Raw genomic sequence first — 21,988 nt, forward strand, 5'->3', positions numbered from 1 at the left:
GTATACGGTAAAAGGTCACAAGGTCTACAATCATACTATAGGTATAGTAAAGTAGATAAAAAAACATCCGCAATTTGATATCCGACTATCAAATCAATTGAGTTTTAGTTGTTTTGACTGAACGAACATTAATATTTGCATGACCTTAGATAAGAATAAAAATATGAATTACTTGTTAAAAAATAACGTGTAACAAAAATTAGTACATACACACGCAACCGCGTTAAAATACATATATATTCATGTACGTTCACAGTTCACACTCATAGGATATTTGTTTCTATAAATAAAGTCATTTCAATAGCCAAGATTTGTTTAAGACATAGCACATGTGATTGTGACCATGTCTCTCAAGTGCTTGGTGTTTATTTATTTGTTATGTGAACTTTGTAGTGCATATAAAGTGTTAGTGATTTTTCCGTTGCCTGGAAAAAGCCACTCTATATTGGGAGAAGGATATGTACGACATTTGGTCAACGCTGGGCATGAGGTATCGTTTTTTTTTTTAATTTTGACGCATGAATTATAAAATATTTGGAAATTTAGGTATAATACATTCTTTAAATATTAATACACGAATCTTTTGTATTTCTGGATTGGTTTAATTGAATCTCTTCTAATATTATAAAGAGGAAAAGTTTGTAATTATATATACGTATGTATGTATGTATGGTTTTCACACATAAACTACTGGACCGATTTCAAAAATTCTTTCACCATTAGAAAGCTGCATCTTCACTGAGCAACATAGGCTATATTGCATTTTTAAAAAAAATTGGAGATTCTTTCCAAAAATGCAATAATGTAACCCAAGGTGTAAAAAATTCCTCAATAAAACTTCTGTCATCGCGTGCGCTGCGGAATCTATTGAAGATCGTACAAAAAATGTTCTACGGTATTATAGAATGGATCAATATCTACAAGAAAGTCCGCGATACCATAATATGTCCATCTTCAGGAGTTATGTTACTACAACAACTTTTTTACGTTTTCAAAGTAAATAGAGGTGCCGACCGCGACGCCCGACAGTAATCAAACCATTTTATCCATACACTTATATTAATATTTATCCCATTAAATTAGGTTTTATTATAGACTGTTTCAATACCAGCAAAATACTTTTTAAATGAAAAAAATTGGATATTCCATTCAAAAGATATAACGAATTTTTAAAAGTGTCAATCTACAGAAAATAGAATGTATACTGTTCAATACAATGAGCAGGCCGTAGTGCGGGACGGGGTAAAGGTGATTTTCAATAGTAGGTAGACTTTTCACTGTCACGATATCGCTATCTGTGCGGGTGAAACCGCAGGGCATTGCTAGTATTAAATATTTAGTGGTAGACGAGACATTGTTATATTTATAAACTCGCTAATCGTTATCTATTTCTGAATCGTGTTCAATTTTTTTTGAGGAAAAGCTTCGTTATTATATTCTATTATTTTTTGGAATAGTTGAATTCTGTTAGACGACATATTTTTGATGCTTTTACCTAAATGAGATATAAGTTCATTTCGTTCGTTTATAATGCAGTTAATAAAACTAGACTCTAATTTAAAAATAAATATAGTTTTTCCGTGTTTAATTAAATACAAGTATTATTGCAAGCAATTTAAAAGTTTTTAACGGATTTTAAATTCGTATTATATTATTCTTTATAATTCTATATACGTTATTATTTAGCGCAATACCAAATACGAAACTGGGAATACGCTAATTCTAATTCGAGAAAAAGTACTTTTAACTATTATAATATTATAAGTAGTGACAAAGCACTCGTATATTATAATCAAAATATAAGAAATATATATTGTTTCTACTTTAAAAAGCACTTCACTATACCACGTGTAAATTTTTATCAATTTATGCAACAAAATAACTTATTATTATCATTTAAATATCACCCTAGCAATAGTAGTTACTAGTAAATGAGAAAATATGATAATATTATCAATAGTCAATACATAGTATGAAACATTCGCTTCCTGTTGTTGATCTACTGTTCCTATGTATGCTTAGAATATTGTTACTATGCAACGTATTTTGATGCAGTTTTTTTAATAGATAGAGTTGGTCTCTAGGAATGTAATTTTTCAAGTTTTAGACAAAGCGCGATACCCTTGTAGGTATGCTATAATAATTCATTATAAAATAGTAGTGGTATTTGTGTCTCTTGTCGCAGGTCTCAATAATGTTATTCAGTTTAAATAAGTGTTAAGTGCCATGTCCCCTAGTGGGGTAAGGGGCAGATGCATTATGCATCTGTTTCACTGATCGATAATATTTAAGGACAAGTAGGTGATCAGCGTTCTGTGTCCAGCCAGACCGAGACATTTTTTTCATCTTCGTCTCCACCGGGAATCGAACCCAGGACCCCTTGGTTTGTACGCTTGGTACGCTCACGCGTCAATCCAGTTTAAATGATAACCATAAATAATTATAAGATACATTGTAATTATTCTGTTTACACATAATGTTCATAATGATAACGATAATGTACGCCTGCATTATGTATGTTTTTTTTAGTGTATATTATTCCGTTTTAGGTCACTTACCTCACTGCCATTCCTGCCAAGATGAAGTCTGAAAATCTACGACACATACTGCTAGAATCTAATTTTAAATACTTTCCTGAAGGTAATCCATTAATTATAACATTTCATTACAATAAAGATTTTGTTACGAGTAATAAAATAATTAATTTCATTTATTTTTCTGTAAAGGGCATTTTGTTTTAAAACTTACAAGCTCCCGGTACTTAAAAATATGGAACACTTGCTAATAATAATGCTCTGTCTGAATCTCCGTTACACTATCACACATAAAAAAAATTGTGCCTGTACTAGTGTACACACGTAAGAAGTGAAACTTCTTTATCACCTTATTTAAAAAAAAATAATTTACTTTATGCAACTTTACAGAAATACGCCAATCACGCGTGGTAGGGATAAAAACAAGATGGCGTAACGGAAAAATGTCACGCGTAACGAAAAATGTTACACTAAATTTTTTCCAACCCCGATAAAGAAGTTTCACTTCAAAAACATAAACACAATGTGTGTCAAACATTTGTTATTTGTTTCTTGAAAATGTAATGAATGTGATTAAGCGGGTGTAACCGTGGGGCGCAAGTAGTGTTGATAAATTAATGAAACGAATCTATAAGATAGGTATTATTTAATATTTATTGTCTAGATATTATTGATATTATAAGAATAATTATTGATCTCAATGTTATAATTTCAGATGAATTTTTGGATATCAGCAAAATATTAACCAATGAAAATGAAATGGCGAGTCTTCGAACAATATTGGAGGTGATGTACACACTAGCGAATGCTACTGTAAATCATCCGAATGTACAAAACCTTATGAATAATTTGGATGAGAAATTTGATCTTGTTATAGCTGAATGGATGTACAATGAGTTATATTCAGGGTTCGTATTTGTTCTAAGTTCCTTTTTTCATATTTGTTTTGATTAAAATATACTCGATTCGATAGTGGCATATCGTAGGTATCATATAAACTATTAATCTATACTTTAAATACTTAATATTATAAAGCTGAAGAGTTTGTTTGTTTGAAAGCGCTAATCTCAGGAACTACTGGTCCGATTTGAAAAATTATTTCGGTGTTAGATAGCCCATTTATCGAGGAAGGCTATAGGTTATATATCATTACGCTAAGACCAACAAGAGCAGAGCCACGCGGGTGAAACTGCGGAGCGCAGCTAGTTTCTTATATTTGTGTCACAGATGTAGTGTATGATAGAAAAAAATGTGTCAGGAATGTTCAAAGCATTTCTTACGTAATCAGTGTCTGAAAAAATGTTAGATTGACCAAACACCGAATCTGGGACACCTTGTATAGCATCCTCGAGTGAAATATTTATAAAAATGTTTAAATGAATTTTCTATAGCTTTCAGTTATTACACATCATCGGATTCAAAAAAGTTACCTTCCCGAACCAATTACACTTGCAGGAATTTATCGTCTATATTTAAAGATTAGATCTTTCCTTACAGAATTGCAGCAGTATTCAAATGTCCTCTAATATGGTCATCGTCAGTGAACCCACATCCTCTTGTGCTAGCCCTGATCGATGAAGCGCCAAATCCAGCATACGCAGCTGACCTGGTACAGTCTGATGCAGTTCCACCCTTCACGTTTTGGGAGCGCTGTCAAGAATTATGGACGCAAATATACACGCAATATTTGCTGTGGTTGGTTATTTTTAATCTGTTGCCATATACCATATAATTTAATATGTTAATGGGCCTTCTTTACAATGGGAAGTGTTAAGCGAGTAGAGGCAATCACGATAGTGTCATGTCGATTATCGGCCGTCATTGTAGATGTTGATAATCACCATAATGGTGGCAAACATCGACGATCATTTGTTGGGCCAACGCCGTCCATTGTGAAGAGTGCCGTTCGTTATAAGAATTCGTTTTCCACACTGAATACATTGCAGAGCATCTTTGCAAACATTTTAAAACTTTTATCGAAAAGATAAACAACACAGACAGAAATTGTGAAATGTTGATTGTGGTTTTATAATCCAGAAATCTGTTGTCAAAGTTTCAAGAAAGTAAAGAGTCCATATTTTGTATTTGCTTGATTCATTTTCGAATATAATAATTTTTTTACCCTTGTTATTGTTAAACCTAAATAATATAAATAAATTTCATTCAGGCAGCTGCGTGCGGGCGACAATCAAGTATACATAGACGCTTTTACACCACCGTTCCAAAAACGAGGCCAGGCTTTACCCCCGTATGAAGAAGTCAAATATAATGCTTCCTTGATCTTGGGTAACTCCCATGTATCTACTGGTGAAGCTATTCGGTTACCAATAAATCATATAAACATAGGAGGTTATCATATCGATGAAACTGTGAAGCCATTGCCGAAGGTTGGTCTTATATTTTTGTTACTTATTGTGTTGTATTTGCTTCCTTTCTATTTCAAAGTCGTGAAAGTAGGTTAATAAAAGAAACGCAAAAACTTTTAAATTAATACAGATTATAGGTATCTATACTAATATTATAAAGAGGAAAGGTTTGTATGTATGTATGGTTATCACGCATAAACTACTGGACCGATTTTGATGAAATTTGGCACAGATAATCTTTAGACCCTGAGAAAGAACATAGGCTACCTTTTATTGCGAAATATGTACCACGGGCGAAGCCGGGGCGGACCGCTAGTAAATAATAAATACATACAGTGTATTTTTTTTAATTTTAAATTAAAAGCTTTGATTTTCATTGAAAGTGATGAACTAGCTTTAAATAAATAAGTATATACCAAATTTATAATGATTATATTACATTTTTTAGGATTTGCAAGAAATAATGGACAATGGAAAGAACGGAGTTATCTACTTCAGTATGGGATCGATGCTGAAGAGCCGGTCGATGCCAAATGAGTTGAAGAGAAGACTTTTAGACATGTTCAGTCAATTGAAGCAAACTGTATTGTGGAAATTTGAGGAGGACTTACCGAATTTGCCTAAAAACGTGCACATACTAAAATGGGCACCACAACAAAGTATTTTAGGTAAGAAATATTATGAATTCTTTATTGCTTGTTAATAGAAATAGGATGATACCTAGTATTAACGTAATTAGTGGGGAGAAGCCAAAACCAAAACTTCAGTAGAGCAGAAGTGTGTAGCTTCCCCGATCAAAGTTTTAAGTCTTCTAATTAGCAGAATTATTCTACAATTTCCATTTATTTTCAGCTCATCCAAATTGTGTCCTATTTATTACACATGGAGGTCTGTTATCGACTACCGAGGCTCTTCATTTTGGTGTGCCGATAATTGGAATACCAATGTTCGCGGACCAAGCCTTAAATGTTAAAAGAGCTCAATCAAAGGGTTTTGCTATAAAAGTTACGTTCGATAACGAAGTACCAGATAATTTGAAAGCTGCTATCACTGAAATTCTAGGAAATCCTAAGTAAGTATTGTTAATTTAAACGTAACCTTGAAGATTTTATACGAAAAAATTATAGTAATTTACATTTTTCAATATCTGTAGAGATTATTATGAATATTGTGTCCAAACAGTTTTTTAGCCATTTCAATCTGCTATTTTAAAAATAGTGAATTTTGGTAATCTATTTCATTACGACCATTATTTTTCTGATGTTCTTAAGATATGATTAATATGTTTTGCATTTACTATGCTAAACCATTTAATCGTTTTGTTAATTTCCCAGATACAGAGAACGCGTCACAGAGCTATCTTTTGTCCACCACCATCGACCGGTGTCTCCCAGCACGGAACTTTTGCACTGGGTAGACCACGTTGTGAAGACACGAGGCGCGCCGCATCTACGCTCTCCCGCGCTCATGATGCCCTGGTACCAGAAATATTATCTCGACCTGGTTGCTATCATCCTTGTAGTTTTATTAGCTGTAATTCGCCTTATTAAAATGATTTTATGTTCATTTAATAATAAGTCGGCTATTGGTAGCAAAAAATTCAATTAGATAGACAATTTTTTAGTATAGCTAGTTTTTTTTTGGGAAAATTTGTGTTCATAATGTGTTAATTAAGAAACAATTTTATTAAATAAATCTGTTTTCAGCAATTTATGAGCACACGAAAGATGTTGTTATCTATTTTTTTATAAATAATATTAAAAAGTTCAGCTTAGCAATAACATAATTATTAATTATGTAGAATTATACAATTGTTGCACAAATCTTGGTTGTTTTATTTCGTATTTGGTAGCATGTTCATGAACCTATTATAATACATATTTCTGTATTATTATTTCCAATATCCTGCTAAAAACGTGCAGTTTGTGACGATCGTCGAAGGTAAGTTTTTACTCTTTCATCCCAGAAAAGCTGACCCGATTTATATATATACAATTTGACACGATATAGATTAATTACAGTTTAGATTTATAAATAGTCTTATTTTGTCCGATTTTCACACTACTGAGGCAAATTTACGTTTATTTAATAGGCAGATAGGGCGAAGCAATTGCAGCGCGATACAGCTGTCGGCCAGTGTGAACGTGGAAATAATAGGAAAGGAAAATGACGGCACACGCGCTTTTTTCGACCGAGTCACGTCTGCACTAACCGAGCTGCTTCGCGCTGCATTTGCTTCGCGAGGCTGCTCGCTCTGTGGAGAACCACCTAGCAACAATCGAATTGAAACTAGATTTGAAATTGTGTCTGAATAAATATCGGATAATATACTTATTATCTTTCTCAAGTTCTTTAATAATTATATTTAGCGCGCTTCCGTCTTATTTATCTCATAAAATAATCCAGGATCTATTATGTTATCTTAAGTACCTACCATGCAATAACAATATTAACAAGAGATAAATAATCAGATAGAAATCTATATAAATTATTAGAGACTACTGTAGTACTCTGATCTGATATACTTTTTGGAAAATACGTATAATTCAAACAACAAAATCGAACTTAATTTCTTGAATTGAATGATTTATGTTTGCCTCCTTTCGCATACTATACATAATATCTGTTTCACTGATCGATTTTCTTTACGTACAAGTAAAGACCTGCCAGACCCAGAAAAAAAAACCTACGAAGAGAAAGTAAAAGGACATGAAGGAGGCATAGACATAGCAAAATCAAAACGATGACAATTAAATAGGAATCTTTTTAAATTGTGTTTGAAATATATTTTGTGTGTGGCGAGTGGTTTTTCTGAAATATTGCCATCTCAATCCACTAGAAAGATTTAAAAACATAAATAAAACAAAATTACATTAACTATACTAAAAATCTTATTTATTTTTCTTATCAGAATCTGATTTTCGAAAAACCATTCTGTACATTGTTTTTATAATGAAAATAATTACAGTTAAAGCTACAAGAATAACAGAAAGTAGATCAAGGTAGTATTTCTGATACCAGGGCACCATAAGCGCGGGAGAGCGTAGATGCGGCGCGCCGCGTGTCCTCACAACATGCTCCACCCAATGTACCAGCTCATCGCCAGGAGTTAATGGTCGGTCGTGGTACATTAAGGATATTTCTTTGGCTTTGGCTTTATATCTGAAATCGTAATATAGTAATGTGGATTTCATTAGCTAAAGAAGAAAGAGAAAAGAAATTTAAAGAGAAATATACACAATATTTCTGATTTCTCCTGGTTGAATAATAAATTGTATCAATATAAGGTAGCATTAGGTGGAACGAAGGTGAAGGAGAACATCGTGAGGAAACGGACATGTCTAAGAATCAAACGTTCAACGACATGTGACATCCGCAAACCCGCACTTGGCCAGCGTGGTGGATTATAAGCAGTGTGAACGTATATGGGCTGATGATGAGGTGGAATATAAAATCAAACGAGTTGCGAAATGGGTGGACTGTTATTTACTGAAATTAGGACACTTACTTGGACTCAGTCAACATTTCATGGATAGCTCGTTTAATATCAACGTCCATGGTATAGGAAAGGTCCACTTTTATAGCAAAACCTTTCCTCACTGCTCTATCTGCATTCAGGAACTGGTCTACCATCACAGGAATTGTTATCATTGGAACTCCGAAATGTACTGCTTCAGTTGTTGACAAAAGACCTCCATGGGAGATGAAGAATATACATTTGGGATGAGCTGAAAATGTTTACAATCCATACTATGTATAATATTATAAATGCGAAAGTAACTCTGTCTGTCTGTCTGTTACTCAATCACGCCTAAACTACTGAACCAATGTTCATGAAATTTGGTATTTTGATACCCGAGAAAGGACATATGCTACTTTTTATCCCGGGAAAGTGACGCAATCCCGGAAATCCCACGGGAACGGGAACTATGCGGGTTTTTCTTTGACTGCGCGTAGAAGCCGCGGGCGGAAAGCTAGTATTTTATATTTGTATGAAATACTCGTGTCACTATCTTAGATGTCGTAGGTACATACTCTTGGAAACGACTTGATTGATATTTATGAAATTTTAAATGCAACATATTTTTTAGATCTGAGTATCGGTATCTTAATGTTGGCAAGGTATATGCAGATGCAATTGGTTTTAATTTTTTATTATGCAATTCTCAAAACTAATTTAATTTATTTATGCTAATTGTGGTACAGACCACTTTGAACGTACCAAGAATACTTTGTTGCGGTGCCCAATTAACAATGTGCACATTTTTGGGTCTATTTGGCAGATCTCGCTCGAATTTCCACAATACGGTCTGCTTTAATTCTCCAAATATTTTCAAAATATTACTGGTCAACTTTTCTGGTAAATCTTCGCTTCTCAAATTGGATCCCATGCTGAAGTAAATCACACCATGTTCAGCGTTATCCATTAATTGCTTTAGATTCTGAAACATTAAATTTTGATATTTTAAAACCAAACGTATCAAAATCGAACTAATATGGTATATTAGAAATGACTAACACAACTTGACCGCCTCCTTGGTACAGTGGTTGACGCGTGAGCGTAGAACCGAGGGGTCCTGGGTTCGATTCCCGGTGGAGACGAAAAAAAAATGTTTCGTCTGGCAGGACACAGAAGGCTGATCACCTACTTGTCCTTAAAGAGAAGCGATCAGTGAAACAGACGTACAATGCATCTGCCCCTTACCCCACTAGGGGTGACGGGACTTCAAAACTTTGTATTCTATTTCTAAACTTGTTATATGTTTCCAACGATTTTCTTGATCAGTTGTAAAATCCGTTTTTAATTTTATACGCAGGAGGTATTTGATTAAATGATACGCCCTACCGACACTTTTGCTTAATTTTTTTTAAGAAGATCCATTTTAGATAATACATATTTTTCAAAATTTAAAGTTCGCTGATACGCCAAAGACATCCGGTGCCTTTTTATAAGAATCAAAAGATTAAAGATCTAAATCGTTATCTAATTCAAAAGCCTACCTCAGGTAGAGGTTTAACATCCGTCTCAATATGGTGTCCACCAATGGGCTTGTAGTTTTGCGGCAACCTGGTTGCTTCCCCCAAGGACGCGTGTGAATTGCCCAGCATTAATGAGGCATTGTATTTTAGTTCAGTCAGACTTGGAACTGGTCTGTTCCTACTTCGAACGTGTGGCACGATATAGGTGTCGTAATATTTGTTTTCTAGAGGTTCTATGTAGCTGAAATCAAGGGTAGAGGTATAGATTGAATAGTTAAACGTTACGTTAAACATTAGAAAAGGTAATGAATGATTGTATATAGGTAGGTTAAGTAGTGACTCGTAACGTAGGTAACGTAAAAAATTAATAGAACTTTATCTTCTCGTACTATACTATAATATTACATTAACAAATTCTATAATATTTGTACATCACAAAGTATATTTGCGTATCCGATGAAGCAATTTACTATTTATTCATGATATACTTAGTTTTATTTACGTTCATATATCTCGATAGTGGTCATGAACTTCAGAATAGTTTACGTTAATTGTTTGTAGCGTTGGAAGAAAACGTATTATTATTTAAACAATTAGGCTATAATATAGGTCTTCTATGTTAGTGGAAATTTTCTGATAGGCTATACAGGGTCACTTGTAAAACACCAGCTTCCTCGCAGGATAAGATATCTAACATTTGTTCTACGACTTTTTATAATATGTTAGATTTTATTTTCATACAAAAATAAATATTCATTTAATTTGTCGTTTACAAGTAACCCTGTATACATATTAAGTTTTGAAATGATTATAATTCTGGTAAATTATCTTCTTTAGGTAGAGTAAGAATGAATTTTTAATTGCGAAATATTAAGAGAACAAATTCGATCTGTTGGTTGATTATTATTAATGGTTCTAATTTGGCAGTAAAACTTAGTATCCCTCTTTATCATTCTTTACTGCCCTGGCTGCGTTCATATTTTCTGTAGAATTTTATAAATTATTTTTACTTTTCTGTGCTGACAATAACAAATCAAAATTAGTCATCCACTTTGGCGCAGGGAGAAATTTTCTACGTACATAGATTTCAGCTTTTTATTCACATAAATAATTATAATGAGTACTTACTAGTTCTGTACGACCATTCCATATATTTGGTTGAACAACTCTTCCGTTCTCGGTTCTCTCTTGGAAACTAAAAGGAGGAGCGTTACTCGACGCTGAGTCAGACACATAGGCCGGGTTGGTGAGCTCATCTATTAACCTGAGCACCATCCAATGAGGTTCCAGTGAAGAATACCAGATGTAAGGACAATTGTACACAGCTGATAATCTGGAAGTGGCCAAAGAATTATGAAAATACTGGGAAAGACTGTTCTTTTTATTCGAAATTGCATCGAAGGTACTATAACGGGCATTATTTGTGTCGTCTGATCCAGGATTCATCGAGTAGATTTGAACGACGTATATATTATGATTTAATAATATTGTAATGTAAATCTTGAAGGTATATAATATTTACCTAAGCCAATTAATTGTGACATAACTATTATTTAAATTACCTATAGTAACCGATTTTCAATATTTGTAAGCAAACACTGTTGAATTTCCTTAAATTACTAGTAAGATCTATTTTATTCACGTTTTTAAATAAGTTACACGAGTGCAGTACTATGACCTTGTGGACTATTAAATTGGTATTATCGCATCGCTTGCTTGATCGTTAAATAAATTGAACCTTTGACTTTGCACTGGTGACAAATTATTCAATTGCTTCTCGCGTTTGGTGTATTTACTATGGGGAGAACATGACACCAAAAGATTTTTTGGTCATAGTTGTAAAATGAATATTTATAAGTCGCAGTCATCTGGTTGAATCTGCTATTTGTTTGAATGACGACATTTAACTCGAGATTTAATAAAATAGCAGAATCTTCCAAATGACGAAGACCGTACAGTTCTTTGTTGAAAAATTTGCACGTGAAGGAAACAATTAAATATCGAATCTTTAATTCTTTTCTTTAATTCTCAGCTGATAATCATACTGTTAACTTACCCAGCATATAAGTCGGTATAAACCCATTCTGATATTATAACATCAAAGGTCGAGGGTTCTTAATTGTACCCTTTCCTACTTCCAATCCAACTTCTAATAGTATTGAAATCGATTGTAGGTTTATATTTCCTTCCATCATATTTTGGATATTAAGTAAGCCTCCTGTAATTTTACTTTTATATATCGTAAGGAGTTTTGTTGTTATAACAGCACTACTGATTTATCAGTTATTACTTATACATATAATTACTGGCTGTGCCCCGCGGTTTTAACCGCGTTGCTCCGCTCCTGTTAGTCTCAGCGTGATAATATATATATGCCTATAGCCTTCCTCGATAAATGGGCTATCTAACACCGAAATAACTTTTCAAATCGAACTAGTAGTTCTTGAGATTAGCGCATTCAAACAAACAAACACTTCAGCTTTATAACATGAGTATAGATAACAAACACAACGGCTAGACAAAAAAGGAAAGGAATACAATATTAATGGATAATAAATTATGAATTCATAGAGGGTCGGTAGATATGAGGATTCAGGTCATGTCTACTTTATTGTCTACCGTCAAAAGTTTAGTCGGATAAGAGTAGGCTTATACCAACCTTTCATAATCTCAATATTTTCGCTTACATCTACAACTTTCAAGTTTTTCTTCGGTTTTGGTGGAAATGATGTTACGAACGTAACCTGCAAATATATTCTACAGCGGTTATTTATACCATATTTGAGAAAAGCAAGTTAACTCGTATATTTGATATGCTTCAATAATTTTCGTAAATCTTCTGTAGGTATGCATAATATTTTATATGTTAACTTATTTTAACTGCTATTAATGACTAAGCTTAATGAATAAATTAATAACGAAAAGAAGAGCGGATCTATCTTCATAGCTCCATAAAATTGGTATTTAAGAAGCCAGAAATATAAATATAATAATATTTTAATATCTGGAATGTGTAATTACCTCATGACCAGCATTTATCAAATGCCGTACTAAACCTTCTCCCAAGATGCCATGACTCTTCCCAGGCAAAGTTACAACGACTAGAATTTTGTATGCACAGCAATTGGACAATAATATGCCCAAACTCAGTAACTTTAGGAGCCAGGCCATATTCTGAAAAAAATCAATGGGTTATATTATATTACTTTTCATATAAAGTATTATCTTATTTTTGATGCAAAATATTGAAATAGCATTTTTCGTAATTTTCATTGTTATATTTTCTAACGTTGTTATCACTTTTTATTCCTATCTTGTATCGTTTACAAAATTTATTTTGATTTATTGTTAATTTTTTAACATCTCTGTTTTCAACGAAAATAAACTATAAAATATACACACCTCATGAACATCACACTTTTTATTCATCGATGATTTAACGTGCAACAAATTTGATTCGTTGGAACTATTTATAAACAACTTTGGTATCTGAACTCAACTCTCAAACTGACCTCGACGCGATGTTTACAACGTCTCAGTAAAATAAAATCTATTTGACGATCTTTGTGTTGTATTTTCATTGGATAAAATCCGAATGTATTTTAATAATTGTAAAATAAAGAATAAAGAATAAATTTAATTAATTATTTCACGTATCCAAAATTACCTTTTCAGCATATTTTATTCAAATTCAAATTCAAATATATTTATTTGCTCGTATATAAGGGTGTTACACAAAATTTTTTTTATCGCATATACTGCCATTTTAAATGGCGTGCAAAAATTTACAAATTAATATAGTCAAATTATAAAATACATTAATAGACAATTACAAAATTATACACAAAATACATTAATAAACAATTACAAAAATTACACATAAAATTACAATTAAATTAAATTAAGATTCATATTATATTCATGTCACGATCATTTAAATATTTCTTAACACTATAATAATTTTTAGCTTGTAGCAGTCTATACAGTTTATTTTTGAAAAAATTCAGTGTCTGAAAAAATTCAGAGTGTTATATACTTACTGTTTCCCGTGGTCTTACCCGCATTGCTACGCTTCTATTGGTGCGTGCGTATTAAATAAATTGCCGTGCTCTATACATGGGCTATCTAGCACTGTAATACTTTTTCAAATTGGACTTGCAGTTCCTGAGATTAGCGCGTATAACAAAACGAACAGCCTCTTCAGCTATATAATATTTACGAGTATATTGGGATATATTTAAATGAAGTTTAAATGCAATGCAAAGTACAATTTATTATTGCGACTGCCAAATTACAGTCTCATCGATAATTTTTTTTTTATACTTATTGAAATAATCTGAGTTCGTATTGTTTTTATTGAGATTGATAATTACAATTAGAAGAAGAAATAAGAAAATAAAAGTCAAATTTTAAAGAAAATAAGTTTGTACGAACACATTCATTTACCAATATTTGCTTCTATATTTATGTAGGAATTGTCTTGATATTTGATCGCTATGTAAAGTTCGTGAATATCTCATATTAGGTCTATCGGAAAGTAGTTTACCGATTAACTATATTATTCGTCTTGTCATAATTACTAATAGGCATGAAATATTTATAAAATTAAACCACATCAAGTGGAATTTAAAGTAGGGCAGTTACATTTTTTATCAGAAAGATTGACATCTTTGCTATTCTGTTACCTAAATAGATTTAAAACGGAAATAAAACAATTACTATTTCTTATTATCTTATTATAAATAATTATTTATTTTTCTTATCATAAGACGATTTTCGGAAAACCACTTGGCATATTGTTTTTAAAAAGAAAACAATTGTTGTAAAAACTAGTAGGATAGCAAGTAAATCGAGGTAGCATTTCTGGTACCAGGGCATCATAAGTCCGGGAGAGCGTAGAAGCGGCGCGCCTTGTGTCCGCACCACATGCTCCACCCAGTGGACTAATTCTACTTCAGGAGAGACGGGACGATCGTGGTATATTAAGGATACTTCTTTGGCTTTAACTTTGTACCTAAAAGATAATATATAATGAAGTTAACATACATGTTCAATTGTTGTTTTGGAAAGGTCTTATAAAACTGGGACACTCACTTGGGCTCATTCAACATTTCTTGGATAGCTCGTTTCAAATCAACGTCCATACTGAATGATAAGTCGACTTTAATGGCGAATCCTTTCCTTACTGCCCTATCTGCATTGACGTATTGGTCCGCCATCCCTGGGATTATTATCATTGGAATTCCAAAGTGTACTGCTTCAGTAGTTGATAAAAGACCTCCATGAGAGATGAAGAATAGGCAATTTGGATGTGCTAAAAAGATTATCAATACGATTACAAATTTTATAAAGGTTCCAAGCATGTTTATTAGTTTGGTAATGAAGCTGTAAATTATCATTTTCTTGTATTTAAAACAACGTACCAAGAATGCCCTGTTGTGGTGTCCAATTTAATATGTGTACATTTTTAGGTCTCTTCGGTAAATCTCTTTCAAATTTCCATATTACAGTTTGCTTTAATTCACCAAATATTTTCAATAAGTTCTTAATCGTCTTTTCTGGTAAAGTGTCACTCCTTAGATTAGATCCCATACTAAAGTAGATCACACCATGCTCAGCGTTATCCATTAATTTCTTCAGATTCTGAAATTTTCAATTGTACATATTTTAATTTATCTTCTTGAAAATTGCTAGAAATTATGTTATAAAATTTTTAGTAGTGCTTATTGTTTCTGTACTATTTGTAATCTTATATATAAAAATGAATCGCAAAATGTGTTGGTAAGCGCATAACTCGAGAACGGCTGAACCGATTTCTATAATTCTTTTTTTATTATATTCCTTGAAGTACGAGGATGGTTCTTATGTAGAGAAAACGTAAACATGTACCACGGGCGAAGCCGGGGCGGACCGCTAGTAGACAAATAAAAAAAAACAGTTCGTTTTTAATGTTCTCTACAGCTATCAAATTAATTGCATGCTTTAATTACAAACGGTTCCCAAACTTTATAATTTAAGTAAACAAATGCACTAAATAAGTATCTGCATGATAATGATTTCCTTAGATATAAGAATTGATAAAAAAAAACTTCAAAATATAGGAAAAACATAATATATCAGTATATGGCTGGAAATTATTCTCTTTAAATTTCATCACATCACACCGAAGATCTCTCAGAATCTGTAGGTACTTAAAACAAAGTCTGCGGACTGCCTTCGAACAATATTTGTCCTAGAAAAACTTACCTGAGGAAGTGGTTTCACATTTTTCTCAATATGGTATCCACCAATGGGCTTGTAGTTTTGCGGCAACCTGGTTGCTTCTCCCAAAGATGCATGTGAATTGCCCAGCATTAATGAGGCATTGTATTTTAGTTCAGTCAGACTTGGAACTGGTCTGTTCCTACTTTGAACGTGAGGGACAATATAGGTGTCGTAATACTCATTTTCTAGAGGGTCTATGTAGCTGAAACCAGAAGTTTCTAATAAAATACAATAATAATAGAGCTATAATTTGTTATATTGGAAGGCTGTAGAAACAAAGCAGAAAATCGTGCTTCATCGTTTAAATGAGAAATATAAGCTTAGTATTTGGCTGATTTGTATCCATGTCTCCATTTATGTAAATGCACACTTGTTATCCGTCTCAGCTCCCCATCTATACGCATGGTCTCTTTGATTTTCTTCAATACCAACAATAAGTTACGTTTATATTCTATAGAAGGTGATGTTACTTACTATTTTTTTAACAAGATTCCATTTATTTGGTTAAATAACTCCTCCACTCTTTCTTTAAAGTTAAACGGAGGAGCGTTATTCGAAGCAGATTCAGACACATAGGCCGGGTTGGGGAACTCATCTATCAGCCTGAGCACCATCCAGTGAGGTTCTAGTGGGGAAAACCAGATATAAGGACAGTCGTACACAGCTGAAAATCTGAAAAATAATACTGTCTTATCTAAAAGTTTTCTTTGAAGATATCTACGTGGTTTCTAAAGCGCAATATGCATAAAAATGATATTAAGAGTTGGAAAAACAGAATAGAACAAGGTTCGATGTGGAAGACATTAAATAAGCTCAGCTACGAATCTAATATGAAATAATTGATACTGTTAAGAAAAAATAAAATAAATACACATTTTATTTTATGGAATCATTGGATTGTCACCTATCCTTTGTAAGCAACGTCATATTTTGTAAGGCCGCCTGTCCATCTGCAAGAAAACTTGCGCAAGAAATGTCCGACAGTCTGTCTGACAGCAGCTTGCAAATCTACTTGCAGGTGGAAACGCGGAATTAAAAAGAAAGGCGACCTAAGTGTACAAAAAATTTAATCTGTCCGTTCAAAGTGGGTAAAAATATTATAGTCTAAAGGAGTCGGTTGAATACATACAAAAATACTCAAGTCTATTAACAAATATTGACAATATTTAAAAGCCAGATTTGGGTGTCAGAATTTTCTGCTTACTAATGTACTGAATTCCATTTATTAGGTACGTCTACGTTTTTACTGCAGTGAGGATAAAATGAAACTTTGTATAAATTAATAAAATTTACATACATGATTAAAAAAAGTATAATTTCTTATCTTCTAGTTACTTAGGTACTTTTTCAATTTATATGATAGAAACAAAGTACGTACTTTGAATTTTTAATTAATTATTATGCAAATGATAAATAATAATACATATTGAAAATTCAAGGTGTTTGCAGATAACTAGGGCTCATAAAAACACATTTTGAATGCATTCACGTGTAATTTCATTGATGACTACATTTCCGCCCGGGGCTTCGCCCGCGTTTTCATAGAGAAACCAGCATAACATACCATAACCAGCTCCTGTGGGATTTCCGGGATAAAAAGTAGCCTATGCCTTATTCTGGGTCTTCTACTACAGCTACCTACATACCAGATTTCATTGTAATCGGTTCAGATATTATATTAGTAGGACATAGTTATCAATGAGAATAATGTAGGAAATATTTCACGCGTATATTTTACTTTCGAATTTCTTCGTAACTGGTGGAGGAACCATTACAAAATAAATATAACCTTTGAAAAATATTAAGAGAAGAAAGAGGCACATTTGTTTTCTTACATGCTGTCTTCAATGACGCGAAATTTTGTGGGTCATTTGTAACAGGTTCTACAGGAGTCTTAGTACGCAATGACAAAAAGAAAAATGATGGTCCGAACGCTGGTACCGGATGCGTTAAGATACTGTAATATAAAATATAACAGTACCTTAAGATAAAATATTATAGTATCTTCACCGTGTCACGCGCTTTATAAAAAAACTTATGGCTGATTTTTCAATGCTTGGATAAAACTTATTCGTCGAATAATGTATAAAACTACCATTTTAACAACGTATTCTAACTGCCCGTATTTGACAGTTTACGTGACATTTTAATATCATCGTGTAATACTTTATAAGACGGATACGTTTTATCCAAGCATTGAAAAATCGGCCCTTAACTTACCCAGCATTTAAGTCATGATAAATATACTCTAATATGAGAACGTCAAAGGTTTGGCTAGTATCCTTGAGAAGGTTTTGAACTCGAGGGTTTTGTAGGGTCCTTTTTCCCACTTCCAAACAAACTTCCATTATAAGTTTTATAGAATGCAGGTCTACCTTTCCTTCCATCATATTTTGGATGCTCATTAAACCTCCTATAATATTATATTTTACTTTAATATTTACAAACCAAAATTACTGAAATTAAATATTATAATACTGAAGTCTGAAAGAAAACAATGTCTGAAAACATAAATTCCCTCTCTAGTACGTAGTACTTGGTAACTCAATGTAAAAAATCAGTAATGTATGGCCATACCACTGAAAGGCTCGACGGGTCTGTATTATAAGGGTATGCTTACCTTTAAAAATCTCAATATTTTCGCTAACATCTACAACTTTCAAGTTTTTCATTGGTTTTGGTGGATATGACGTTATGAACGTGACCTGCAAGCATAATTACATATTTTAAAATAACCAATTATTGACTTTTGATGATTAGTATCATTACTTTACTTATACATCTACAACAATTAACTAATTGATCCAGCTAAAGCACTTAAGAATATAAAATTAATTACCAGTTCTCCGACCTACCGAATGTAATTCACAAAAATTGGTTGGACTTTTTCGACGGAGTTTGGTCACATATAATTTTACAAGAGAAATTGCAGCATAAAGGCAATTTAAAAGATTAAAAAATCGAGGCAAAATTATTTCTTTTTCCAATTTCGGGCGGGCCTTAGAATGCAACTAACTTAATTGCGACTCCTCATCGTAGAAAAAAATAATAATACAAAAAATGTTGTGTGGTTTTATGAAACCACGGTAAAAGTGAAACTGTTCGAACGTTTCCGAACACTGCTTGTGTAGCGCATGTCGCGTGACGGTCGGCTGCCGAGTAGGTATACCTACTCGGCAGCCGCGATACACGCGACATGCGCTACACAGACCAAACAGTTTGAGACGATGTAATAAAAGTTTCACTTTAATAATACGAAACAGATACTTACCTCATGACCAGCATTGATTAAATTCCGAACAATGCCTTCTCCTAAAATCCCATGACTCTTCCCAGGCAAGGAAACGACCACCAGAATTTTGTACGCACTACAATTAATTAGTAGAACTACCAAACTAAGCAACTTAAACAACTCCATGTTTTAAAAACAATGAAATGTAAATGACTAGGTATACGTTTAGAAAGTGCATTTTATTATGTATCAATTTTTTTATGCCAATTATTTAAAGTGTGCGTCATTTGCGATACTATAATTATAATTATGTAGTTTATTTAACCGACGCGACAAAAACGATGAAGGTTTTATTGGTTTATTAATTTTTTGCTCTTTTTTGTATTGTTTTTTAAAGAACCACGTCAATCGTTGCAGCCCACTCATTTGCTACTTAGGAAGTGTATCAGGGGTTGCTGGAAATGTTTTATGAAAATCTTGAAAATCAGTTGTTATTGCACCACCATATCAGAAAATCGATTGTTATAAGATGATTTCTTTTCTCTATTTAAATTATTCCTTACAGTAAAAAATAAAATAGTAACTGTAAAAACTGTAATAATGTAATCAATGACGTTGTACCAAAAACATGTTGGTTAAAATATTTGCTACTATATTATTTACTAGATTCCACCTGCGGCTTCGGCCGCGTGGTGTTTTGATAAAAGGTAGCCTATATTCTTTCTCAGGGTCTACAGATTGTCTGTGCCAAATTTCATCAAAATCGGTTGAGAGGTTTAAGCGAGAAAGCGCAACAGGCAGACAGTGTTACTTTCGCATATTAGTAGGGATCTAGGAACTGATTTTTTTATCGCTATATTATATTTTTTACCCATAGTGTTCCGCTCCTATTGGTCATAGCGAGATGATATATATAGTCTATAGCTTTCCTCGATGAATGGGCTATCTCACTGAAAGAATTTGTCAAATACATGTACCTAGTTCCCGAGATTAGCGCGTTCAAACAAACTCAGCTTTATAATATTAGATTAATTATGTATAGATTAATAATTATAATCGAATAGCATTTAACACTTGGGTTTCAAACATCCCCTATTTCAAGTTTTAGATAGCCCATTTATCGAGGAAGGCTATAGGCTTCAAGACCAACAGGAGCGGAGCACTGCGGGTAAAACCGCGGAGTACAGCTAGTTAGAACATAATATAAGATAACACTACACTATTGATGGATTACTATACTTGATACCTTATATTTAATCAGTATTTATCATAATTGACTAATTATTGAGCGATTAATAAAAGCATTGTCACTTATCAATAAAAACTACGACAAAAATTACGTTCATTTTAATGCAATATAATAATATAATACGTACGTGGCGCTTCTTTATTGAATTTCATATTTTATATATACAACTAGCGGTCCGCCCCGGCTTCGGCCGTGGTACCTACATGTTTAAACTATCCTATCTCTCAAGTTGGATCAAACTGCACATGGTGTGCGAAGCTTATTATAATCGGTTAAGTGGTTTAGGAGTCCATCGAGGACTGTTTGTCCTCGATGTGATGTCATATAATATATCATCACGCTAAGACCAACAGGAGTGACACCACGCGGGTGAAACCGCGGAGCGCAGCTAGCTTAAAATAATAAGTCATGTGGTTTCGTAATTATTAACGTACATCGAAGTGGGCGTAAGTCGGCTAGCAGAATAAATAATATTATATACCAACATTCCCGTCCGATTAGGGCCCTTCTGGCCTCCTCCACTCAAGCGACAGCTCAAGCCGTGATCCCCGTCAAGGGGGGACGCCCTTGTGCATGTCGCTACCAGGGTGAACCTTCAGTTCACCCCCGCGTCCGCGTTAAAATGTAGAAGCCCTTCTGGCTAACATTGAGAGACACCACACAAAAAAAAAAAATATACCAACATAATATTTAAGATTTTTATCAATACGTATGTACCTTAATTATTTGATAATCGCTCCGTACATATTATATGGATAAGAAATATATTTTTGTGTACATATTTCAAATTATTCCATAATTTCAAATGAACAAGTAAGGATGACTCCGCTGGTTTAGTTTTTATGTATACGTATATACATAAAAACTAAACCAGCGGAGTATTAGTTTAATTTACATAATGTTTTTAATTATAATTTTTTAACTGTAATTTTTTTTTCGAAATCGGCTAATAAGTTTATAGATTTTATGATTTATTTAAAATGATAATACTTAGTACCGTATTTCTGTCAGTAGCTTTCCAATTACTGCTTTGTAATTGCCATTTTTTTAAAGTAATAAAATGGATATAGTATGTTCTCTTTAGAGATATACATCTCCCATAGCGGACTTTTCTGGAAACCTAAATATATTATATAATACATAATTTCACTATACATTTATTTATTTATATTACTACTAGCGGTCCGCCCCGGCTTCGCCCGTGGTACATATGAAAAATAGATGTTGGCCGATTCTCAGACTTACCCGATATGCACAGAAAATTTCATGAGAATCGGTCCACCCGTTTCGGAGGAGTATGCAGACTAACATTGTGACACGAGAATTTTATATATAAGAAGATTATTGAGCTGTGAAAACGTTC

The 21,988-nt window shown here is 33.1% G+C and overlaps 3 protein-coding genes across 3 annotated transcripts; 1 reads left to right on the forward strand and 2 right to left on the reverse strand.

Moving 5' to 3' along the window:
- The first annotated feature begins 302 nt into the window (after positions 1-302).
- Positions 303-6,608, forward strand: LOC149899516 (UDP-glucosyltransferase 2-like). The gene is made up of 8 exons (XM_090113944.1): positions 303-490; positions 2,550-2,640; positions 3,250-3,442; positions 4,032-4,229; positions 4,702-4,921; positions 5,349-5,568; positions 5,753-5,972; positions 6,235-6,608. Exons 1-8 carry the CDS (start codon positions 344-346, stop codon positions 6,506-6,508), a joined length of 1,563 nt encoding a protein of 520 aa, XP_089970070.1. The 5' UTR covers positions 303-343; the 3' UTR covers positions 6,509-6,608.
- A 1,183-nt stretch (positions 6,609-7,791) lies between these two features.
- Positions 7,792-13,045, reverse strand: LOC149899517 (UDP-glucosyltransferase 2-like). The gene is made up of 8 exons (XM_090113495.1): positions 12,902-13,045; positions 12,540-12,624; positions 11,937-12,098; positions 11,009-11,213; positions 9,902-10,121; positions 9,123-9,342; positions 8,409-8,628; positions 7,792-8,062 (listed from the first exon to the last, which is right to left on the reverse strand). The coding sequence occupies exons 4-8, from the start codon at positions 11,134-11,136 to the stop codon at positions 7,792-7,794; spliced, it is 1,059 nt and encodes a 352-aa protein (XP_089969621.1). The 5' UTR covers positions 11,137-11,213; positions 11,937-12,098; positions 12,540-12,624; positions 12,902-13,045.
- Positions 13,046-14,626: 1,581 nt separating this feature from the next.
- Positions 14,627-19,562, reverse strand: LOC149899518 (UDP-glucosyltransferase 2-like). Its single transcript, XM_090113637.1, has 8 exons — positions 19,416-19,562; positions 18,765-18,849; positions 18,365-18,557; positions 16,619-16,816; positions 16,127-16,346; positions 15,304-15,523; positions 14,975-15,194; positions 14,627-14,894 (listed from the first exon to the last, which is right to left on the reverse strand). Exons 1-8 carry the CDS (start codon positions 19,560-19,562, stop codon positions 14,627-14,629), a joined length of 1,551 nt encoding a protein of 516 aa, XP_089969763.1.
- Positions 19,563-21,988: the final 2,426 nt, after the last annotated feature.

Source organism: Colias eurytheme, chromosome 20, assembly GCF_061535395.1.
Source record: "Colias eurytheme isolate Ceu_HAF_F1 chromosome 20, ilColEury1 Martin Lab GWU primary, whole genome shotgun sequence".
Classification (NCBI taxonomy): Eukaryota; Metazoa; Arthropoda; class Insecta; order Lepidoptera; family Pieridae; genus Colias; species Colias eurytheme.